The 10,699-nt window shown below is 45.2% G+C and overlaps 1 protein-coding gene across 1 annotated transcript; it reads left to right on the forward strand.

Annotated features, from left to right (window-relative positions):
* Window positions 1-308: 308 nt before the first annotated feature.
* Window positions 309-1,506, forward strand: LOC138521549 (heat shock protein beta-11-like). Its single transcript, XM_069634473.1, has one exon. It carries the CDS (start codon window positions 402-404, stop codon window positions 1,128-1,130), a length of 729 nt encoding a protein of 242 aa, XP_069490574.1. The 5' UTR covers window positions 309-401; the 3' UTR covers window positions 1,131-1,506.
* Window positions 1,507-10,699: the final 9,193 nt, after the last annotated feature.

Genomic DNA, 10,699 nt, shown 5'->3' on the forward strand with positions numbered 1-10,699 from the left:
ATTTGTGTGTGAAAAAAAAATGCAGGATTGGCAATAGTCATGGCGACTGTATTAATGATTTTCTGGAATGCGGGTGAGGCATCCCCTCGCGCGCACGCCTCATCCTCCAGGGCACTTGGCCCACACTTGCACTGTGTGTGCGCGCCGACACCATTGGGCCGCTTCTATTTTAGTTCTTAGTGTGTCACGCTCATTCCTCGCATGGTTGGGAAATGTCCCATGTTCTCTGTGTGCGTGGCTGTGTCAGGGGGAGATGATTACAGAAGGGCCCAGAATACCTGGCCGGACGCTATATATGTAGTTGCGAGCGAGGGTGTCGAAGAATCGCAGCCTGCGTTACCTAGCACTGCAGAGGCCGTAAGGAACTTCTCTCCCCTCAGAAAGCCGCCCTGTCCCTGGCAATGCTGTGCCCACGCCTGCACGCCCAGCCTCCCTCCTGCTCCCTGTTGCCCTTCTTGGAGCCCATGCGCACCCTCTGGCCCACCCCTCGGGCCATTTGCGCATGGGCGGAGCGAGACATGCTCCAAATGATGAAGGAGATGGCGAGGACGATGGACTGGATGGACCAGTTCCATCGACAGATGCTGCAGGAAGTGAACATTCCCAGCAAGGCCCTGGGCGGAGCGCCCATTGATAGTGTATCGGGCTGCAGACACACCGGAAGGTCTGGCGAGCCCTTTACCCTCTGCCTGGCTGTTCCGGGCTTCTCCGCCGATGAACTGACGGTGAAACTGGTTGGTAGGAAGCTGCTGATGACGGGCACCAAGGAGACCAAGAGCGACGATGGACATGGCACCTTCTACAAGTACGAACTCTTCCGGCGGGAAGCAGACCTGCCCGAGGACGTGAACCTGGAGCGCCTGACCTGCTCGCTGTCTGATGAGGAACAATTGCGCATCGAAGCTCCACGGCAGGCGCTGGCATCCAAGACAGAATGGGATGTGCCAATCCAACTGTGCCCTGTGACAGCTGTCACCGCCAGGTCTCGAGAGGAGAGCAAATGGCAGCCAAATAAAGACCAGAGCAAAATGGATGGGCAAGGAGATGAAAGTACAGACCAAAGCAAGAGCCAAGGCGATGGCCAAGAGGCAACGCAACACTTTAAAAGCACAACTGGGAGCCAAGACTAAGGAGCCAGGAGAGGAAACTACAGACCAAAGCAAGACGGAAGGGCACGGGGAGTAAAATGATAACACCAAAACCGAAGAGCAAGAGGAGGGAAGTACAGACCACAGCAAGGCTGGGGGGGGCAAAGAGAGGAAAGTGGCCAGAGCAAGAGAGGGACAATGAGAAGAAAGTACAGACCACAGCAAGAGACTGATGGACACTGAGGCGTAAGGCAAGCGACTGATGGACACTGAGGTGTAAGGCAAGAGACTTATGGACACTGACGGGAGGCGATGGCCCAAAGGACTGGCTGGCAGAGGCAACACTATTGGACACTATTTAAAACGCTAGCCATTGTTTTGTTGAGCATAGCCAAATAAACCTTTTCATTCTTTGAAATGTGTAACTCGTGGACATGGGTTGGTTGATCCTGCTTTGATCTGCAACATTTGTTCTGCACGTCTTGAAATGTAAGCTACAGTGATTGGGCAGTTGCCAGTCTCTGGCGCACACAGGTGGTAAGGGAAACAAAACCTCTTCCCAAGGTTGGAAAAATGATCAGGTGTGTGTGCTGAGATGTTCTAGGTAAAATAGCATTTGTCTTTTCTTCCCCTCATAGTTAACATATTATATTAATCTATTTGAGCTCCATTAAAACATATAGTTAATTCAAACAGGAGCCTCCTGCATCCTTGGGTAGACGCCCCTTCCAAACTTTATTTCAATTGAATTAGCTCCTTTTTGAAAAAATCATGTAATGAATTTCAATGGTGACCATTGTTGGTGAGTTAATTTAGGCGTGTTACTGAGGACTGACCTATAGGGAACTCTGGAGATTTCCCAGTGGGCCTCTGCACCCTGGGCCTCTTTTGTGTGGTATTTCCACATTTTCTCATAGGAAAAGCATCGGGCTTGCTGAACATGTGTCATATAGGGCCACTTTGAACATTATTTCCAGGGCCTCTTTTCCTGGGCCTCTTTTGGTCCCCAGTAACTATTTCCAGGGCCTCTTTTAGTTGCCAATCCACCCCTGCACAGGTACAGCATTCATTTTAGGACAGCCCCATTTCCCCCACTCACTCCTGTGCCTTACTCTTCATTTGTCCATCTGATGCCTCACTCATCAGTCTTCTTCATTCCTCATTCCACACCTCATTCCGTCTCCTCAGTCCTTCACCCCACTCACACACACTTTAAGATGTGACCATGCTCACCTCGGACACGAGGGCGAAACACCACTTTGCAAGTTGAAATCACAGACTCAGCCCTTCATCCTTCTGAGGTTGAAAAATTGAGGATCATTAAATGGGGCAATAGCAGGTATTTATGCAACACTTAGAAGCTGGAGGAGTCTGTTGGGAATGGCTAAATAAACCCCCATATTATTAGTATAGTGTTTGCAAACTATGTGTGTGTTTTCAAATTACAAAAAGTCACACAAGAACAATATATGACATTTTCATCTCTGCTGGGTGTATGTAGAGGTATCCTCTGTAGGGTGTAGGAGCATGGAGCACTTCTTTGCTGGGAGGATAGCTCAGGGGAAATGTGCTTGTCTTGGAAGCAAGACAATGCAGAGAAACACAGGTTTGAATCCCAGTTCTGCGCTTAGAGACTGGTCTTCGGTATTAAGCGCCTTATAAAAGATTAATTCATTTTAGAATGGGGAGTGCTGGCCTCACCACGGAAGAGATTTGCTGACACTGGGATTCATTGATGACAGCGATATCCTAGGGTATTCACTTTTTAGGTAGATGGAGGAAAGATGGCATATCCTACGAAAGCTGGTAACTTGCAGCCCAACACTTGCCGGTTATTGCAGTGTGTGTGACCTGTGTAGTGCTCACATTTATCTTCTCGAAAATTAGGGTAGGGTTTTCTGGGATAGTTGAAAAATCCAATCCATCTCAAGGAGCCCATTCTCAGGCAAACCCACAATTGAAAATGACAGTGAACCTGTCCCCAGATCATGAGGACACACTCTGTGATCAGTAAATGGCAGACATTCTGCTTTCATTGCTGTGTTGCCTAACAGCATATGCGCACACACACACACACACTCCCACTCACTCTCTCACACACATATAATCGAATAAACTTAAAACTCTCCATAGATAAATTGACGGAAGACAGTCGGATACAGTGGGTAGAAATTGTGAAATACCTTGAGAAAACTGCATCCGCCCTTAAACCTTAATCCAGGATATTCTGGGCTAAACACTCATAGTTTCTAGGTTTGGCTGGCATTTGCAACAGTCCTCTCTGTCTCAACTTGTACAGGAAAAAACAAGGTGTCAAGATAGTTCATTGGATTGTTGCTCCTGCTGCAGAGAGACCAGAGTGCACTGTGTGTGGTGGGTTAGAAATTGAATGGGAACCATTGGAAGTCAAAGTGAGCATTATCGAGGTGGACAAAAAGAACTCTGAGATCAGCCTTTCAGCCTTTAGTGAGATGGCACAAGCACACCATGCACTCCTTAGCTGCCCATGGTGCTCAGTTCGGTGATGCCAACTTCTTGTTTTTAAGGTTCTACCTTGGAGGAAGGGGTGAACTTTAGGGTCGTTGGACCCCTGCAAGGAACTCTCAAGACCCCACAATCTATGAAGAACTTATTTTTGCAAAATCATCACCCCTCCAGAAGCCACGATGAAAGGAACACAATACTGTAGTTCCAACCTATAATTATTTAACATTTCTTGTTTGCTGTGCTTAAGATGCACTAGGCATGACCGGGTGTGCATGATTTAATCACACTCTTGTTTATACAACTCTTCAAAAGGGCAAATACCGTCATGTCACCAGCGAACCACCTTTTCCAGTCCTTTGCTTTCCTTTTGCCAATCATTTGTCTCAGGTGCTTAAGTTAAATTGGTTCAACTAGAGGTAATAACAACTACACATCCCAGACTGCATCAGGGTGTGAAATAAAAACACAGGTATGAAAAAGTAGTCTCTGAGGGACTTTGTAAGGGCGCCTTGTCAATATGACATGTGTCATCACACTGCTCGGAGGTCTTCAAACAGCGTATCCAGATCAAGACACAAGAATAAATAGAATTAGAAATGGGAAACTATCCACACAGGGAATATGTTCCATATTATTTTGAGTGACATCTAATAGGCACCTGGGGCCTTGCTCTTGTCTTATATGTCACTCGGAATCCCATGTTGAAATGCACGCCATTGTTGATGGGTACCCATCATTTTATGTTGCGTATGCGTTCCTGTCACCCTGCTGTGCTGTCTCCGCAGATCAGTATTGCATGGGGTGGAGAGTGGAGACAGGAGGCAAGTATGCACAACATGGATGAGCGCTTCCCACACCTGCCTCTCATGCCACCTTCACACCCAACACCAACAAGTATCTAATCAGTGTTACTACCCACTCATGGTACTCGATTTATTGACCCCAGAGCGATGATGAAAGACTGATACGGCCGAATCATAGTTTCAAACCCATGTTGCAATTAATCATCTCATTCCCTAGGTGAGCATGCTGTGCTTTAGATAGCCACTCTACTCACTCCCAGTCACTATCCTGAGACACAGTAAGAACAGTCCAGTTACTGATTAAGAAGGAGCCGTCAGAGCCAATACCCTCCATTCCCAGCCCATTGAGTGGCCAGAAGGGTGTTCTACTGCCATAGAAGCACTTAACCAAGCTTTGGTGGAATGACGAAGACAACTACAGTAGGCTTTGAAGTTCCAGGGGTGTAGGCAAACAGCATCCCAAGAAAGCCAGCATTTAGTGAGTACACATTTAAGGGAAGGTATTGCCTCATCTGAGGTACATCCCTGCATCCGCCCTCCGTCCTACAAATAAATGTTAAGGACAAGAGTGCCCAGCATTCTTCTTTAACTTTTAGAGGGTCGGGCAGAATGCCACTATCCTATGAGAGATCTGAATCCAAAACTCAGCTCCCCTGTTAATGGGGGAAATTACACCTGGCTTATCAGAGCACCAATTCCTCAGCAGATACCAATTATATGGCAAACAAGAAAGCCTTACTTGAGATTTCGGTCAAGATAAGTAATCTTACTACCAAAAAGGTTACTGTACAAACTCTTGGTGAATAAAAGTAGGTATTACCGGCTATGCGTTTTGGCAATTAAATGGCTACCCTTATTCAGATGCATCTAAAATGTTTGAGGTGTGCTCCTGGAACAATTTCTAGGGTCTTTGCCCATGCATATAGAGCAATTGTCACACAATTTCATAAACCAAGCTTGGAGAAAGACATCACCATTTCTATAGATTACCAACAGGAAGATATAGACTGGGTTAGCTCACCATAGACAAATAAGAGCAATACCTCACCCTAGCATAATGATACGACTACCAGTCCATTTAATCTGCCACAAAGGCCTCCCTGGGTAAACCAGACAGCCTTTTAAACCTGGTAGAAAGGCAACCCCATTACCTAGTCCACCCTGACAAAGTGAAGCTTTGTATGTGGCAATACAAGCCACCTAACATAGCATTGTCTAAACATAACATATGAAGAAACTATGGCAATATGGGCTATGCACAAGTACTATCATTACAGTCTCTTAGAGGAGCTTCCCACTTGGGCATCAGGAGTATGGATTTGGTGATCTTCCTGTTGGTGCCTTCGGGGAAGAAGAATTTTAGAACCCGTCATTGGGGCAAAAATAATTCAACCTGGGCTTGTGATCTGAATTTCCTGAGCTTTCACTTAGATAGGAATATCACTGATCAATACATACTATCCATCAAAGCTCAGAACTACAAAGCTCCAGCTATGATTGACTCTGGAAGTAAACAAACAGCTATCTGTCTAGAACCCACCCTGCCCCATGAACACGAACTAGGAAGAAAATGATTAGGAATTGTAGAGATCTATGGGAATTAGGAATCCTGAAAGTTTATTCTTTATTGTGGTACCGACATATCCTAGAAGACAGTAGTAATGCCATATCTACCTAAGTCCATAATAATCTAAAAAGTTGTTCCCCCATTTTCAGACCAACTGCTACAGATCCAAAAGAAATTGACATTCAAGATAAACCCTCCTAAAGCCAATTAAAGATCCAGTCCAAGTTTATGACCTTATCTGGAGTGGTGAGAAGAGTGGCTGCAGTTGGAGGTGTCTGTGTACAGTTATAATCCACCTTCATGACCCTTCGGGTGTGTGGGGAGGCTACCAGATACCAGAGGGGCCTGATGCCATCACCCACTCTGTGATACAGGGCCCAGAGGGAGGGGGGTTCCCTAGTCACCCCAACAACACTGAGATCTGGGGACAGGGACTTGTCACATGTGTACTACTTAAACATCTGACACTTTTAAGGACATATTTACAGAGCATCACTGCATGTGGTAGAAAATATAAGAGCTTCACGGGCCCTTTAAGACAGGCTTTGTGTCGAGAAGCACTTTGTATTATGATACTGGAACCTGTATTACAGAGCAGGCAGGAATACCTCTTACTGGCACAGTGACACTGACAGCAACAGATGGCTGGATTGGTGTTGGAGCCACACCAAGTTCGCTCACCTAGCGTAGAGCACTTTGCGATCAAATGCATGTGTGAGAATTGGCCAAAATCCAAGATGGCAGACCGGCCTTGTATGGACTTTATCCAGAGAATGTGGTTGGTCTGCGTTAACCATCCACCTGATACAAAAGCACCTGATGCAGTGAATCACTTAAGACACACCCTATCTCGGACTAGCACACAGAATCATACACAAGTGCGGACCCTCACAGGTAACCTGGCCCGAGAGCAGGGGACACTGGTATCTCTAAGGAAGCCTCGAGAGTGCCTAGGTGTCAGTGTTTGGAGAAGCAGTTAGTGCTAGCTTGGAGGCAGCTGAAGCAAATAGCCGGAGGGGGCATAGAGGAGAATAGGGGCAACAGGAGGAACAAAGGTAGTGGTGAAGAGGGTAAGATCTAAGAGCGGAGGTGGTGAGGAGAGGAGATAAGAATGATGTGATGAATGGAGCAGAGGAGGAGGGGGTAAAGAGAAGATGAGATGAGGTTTTGAAAAAAGAAGCAGAGGAGGAGATCATTAAGAGAAAATAGGAGGTTGCAGTGAAGAAAAGAGCAGAGGCGAAGAGGGTGGAGAGAAGATCAGTGGTGGTGGTTGTGACGCAAACTCTGGAGGAGGTGGAAAAGAAAACAGTAGTGGATAAGAAGGCAGACATAAGACAAGAAACAGAGTGGTGAAAAAAGGAGCAGAGGTAAAGAAAATATCAGATTAGGTGGGGTGAAGAAAAAAGGATAAGAGGAGGTTTTTATGATGGGAGTAGAGGGGAAGGTGAAGAAGCTGAGAGGAGGAGGGGTGAAGAATGAAGCAGAAGGTGGGGCAAAGATAAGATCAGACAAGGAGGTGATACAGAGAGGAACAAAGGAGGAGATAGAGAAAAGTGGAGAAAATGAGGGAGGGGAGCTGAGAAATCCCAGAAGAAGCAGTGAAAGTAGGGGCTGGGTCGGAGGATAAGAGAAGAGCCTAGATGGGGAAACACACACCCCACGCTTATGGGGATGTATGAGTGCAGAGAAATAAACTTGTGGTGTGGAGTTTCACAGACCTGAGTGGTACAGAGGAGGTCCAACTCCTAATTACATGTTAAAGTTGGGGCGACATGTATAGTAAGAGGGGGGTTGAGGGCCCATAGGACCAGGATCATTGGGATAAGGGAGAGTCAGTGCCCCAGTGAGTGCCATCGGGTGCCTTATACCCAGCCTACCTCTGGCACAGACTCGGCCACTCCACAGCTGAAAGCCAAGTGCAGTACCCATTCTGGCAAGAACTTTGAAACCACATATTGATATTGACTCAGTCACTGTTGTGGATTTCATACATTGACTGCGACTCTCCCAGACAGACTGAAACCGGAGAACTGAATCCTTACACACGAGACCCACGAATCCTAATGCGTAGTTACTTGCTCTTCGATTAACCTTTTCTTCCTCGAGACTGTGAGTGAAACTGGGAAGAGGCCAGGGAGATGTTTGAAACATACTCCTTTTATGTAGGCTGAGAATGCAAATACTTTGAAATAATTGCTATCCTGATCGATGCTTTACAACAACTACTTTGATATACTTGTGAACCCATCTAGGAGATAATGAGACTTAGAGACGGCGAAGGAGGCTAACCTTTTAGGACAAAATATCCTATTTTAGTTTTTCTTTACTTATCTAGCATTCCCAAACCTGATCTGACTAATGTTTGAGAAAGCCTGAATACACATTACACTTAAACTCTAAGTTGGTGTGATTTAGTCAGGTCTTATTGTCCCATCAGTGTATGCTGACAGCACTGTGATGAAGTGCCATATTGGTAGCTATGTGCTTTGACGAATCTGGAGACTTCGTCCCCATTTCCCTAGGGGATGTGATGAATCCTGCAGCATCAACACAGAATCCCAGCCTAACATCTCCTCCCATGTGACCAGGGAAAGGCAGCCGCTATCTGATCCTAACCCTGGGGCTAGTGTTAGGAGGGAGGATCACATGGGAGGAGAAGGCTGTCAAGGGAATGTGATAACTCTGTCAGAACAGACGTGGTATTCATCTTCTTCTGAGGATGACCTTTCCCTAATGCCTGAATATTTAATGGCATGTTGTTACAGTAAGGCCTCCCCTCCCAAACTTACCCAAGGTGCTAAGTATGAAAACCCTTTTTGTAAACCTAAGAATGATGTGTATAAGGTTCGGGGAGTTAATACTACTATTTCTAGTAGTTATAATTCTGCATTGTGTTTGTGTTATGGACCCAATAGGAAATCATTACTTCCTTTGAGCTCGTCCCTTAACCATACATTCTATAAATCACTCCAACATAGTAGATTGAATAATTTTGAAACAAATAAGAACATTATGGACCTGCAGTCCTATAATGCTCATAGTACGGAAACGAGGAAGAGGGGTCCTGGGTTACCAAGTTGCAATGAGTGGTCTAGTTGTTGTAATGGCCCACACCTGAGTGGGATCTTTAAACATTTTAAGACCTTTCAGTTTTGGGCCAAACACAAGCAGTAGGAATAAGCAGTTGATGCAGTTGCTGCTGTGCTGACAGCGGGACGCTGTACAGAGAACATGTAGAAGGTTGAAATCCCTGTGGAATGCAGATACCGCACAGTGGGAAGCAGTATTGAGGCTGTCTGCTTCATAGGAAAGAGAAGCTCTCTACATCCTGTATCACGCTCCAATGTGAGATTGTCACTGGTGAGCGAACAGAGCTGTGAGAGCTCCTTTGAAAACCAGCGCAAGGAGCAGAAGACTGATGAGAGCTATCAAACACTGAGGGAGACCCAACGAGTGCAGAAGCTCCGAGTGAGAAGGATATGCCAGGACATACCGGTGAGTTAGCCTGATACAGGTGAACCCGGGGCTCTCCGAAGTAGACCACTGTGAGAGAGTAAATATTTTGAATACCAAACTTTTGAATTCAAGCAAACTGGGTGAAAATCTCTTACTATGAGAGGTCAAATAGGAGAATATTGTAACTCGCATTGCCAAGGCCAAAAAGAGGCAATAACAAAATAGAATGAATACAACTTGCCTAAAGTGAGATATCTATCAAGGGAACACTATAACCTGCATTGCTTAAGCCAAAGAAGGCTGAGAGTAACAGCAAGGCAAACTGAATATAACAAACACAGAACAAAATTCCCCTTGGGAGAAAGTTGTAAACTACGTTGCCAACAGCCAAGAGGATGTGTAAAAAGTGAGTCTGCAGAAGAAAAGCCCTCCTTGTGGAATGGATCAGGGGGAAAGAACTGTAAACTGCATTGCTGATGGCAACCATATCAATATAGGAATCATTGTCATTTTATACAGTGTACTTGTGGAAGAAGATATAAACCAAGTGTGTTGAAAGTCAAAAGACTAACCCAAGAAGCAGTTGTTGATTTAACTTTCCCTATTGAGGATTTAAGTGTGGAAAGTTGTGAACAAGCCTTACCACAAAGTACAAGTCGGAGCAGTAGGGGTTTTATCCTGGCGGGCGAGTAAACCAGGAAAGAGACAAGTAGTAGTTAGTCCTGGCAGGTGAGTAGACCAGGAAGAAGATACTTTGAAGTACTGTGGATGTGGTAAAAGGTTGTGGTGGAAAAGAAGTGGCAATTCCATTACAGTGTTTGCTGAACTATTGCATAACCATGCTACCAAAATATATATTCTTTTGAATGAACCATCCTGACTGAAGTACTGTTAATGAAGAAGAAAATAAGATGTGATGAAACGTAAATGTCTTTCAGAGAAAAGTCTTGTTGATTTGCCAAGTAGCAGGTTGGGGAACCTTTTGTCTTTAAGTGTGAAAAACCCTTTTGAACTAAAACTGCCACTTTGCCAAGTACAAGAAATATTCAAGAAAATAATTTTGTATTATTTCTTGAGTGGAACATGGCTAGTAAAAATAACGTTCTGTACATTTAACTTTGGTTTGAAATATCCTGAATTGATCCAGAAGAAGGGGATCCAAGCCTGGTCACAAGCACTCTTCTTTATAACCTTTAGGTTTGAATTCATATGTTATTTTGTGAAGTTGAAATAGCCAGATAATTCCTCTATGATTATGTTGTATGTATTAGTGTGAGGGACAGATACATTTGGACATT

Source organism: Ambystoma mexicanum, chromosome 13, assembly GCF_040938575.1.
Source record: "Ambystoma mexicanum isolate Mex_15411 chromosome 13, UKY_AmexF1_1, whole genome shotgun sequence".
Taxonomy (NCBI): Eukaryota; Metazoa; Chordata; class Amphibia; order Caudata; family Ambystomatidae; genus Ambystoma; species Ambystoma mexicanum.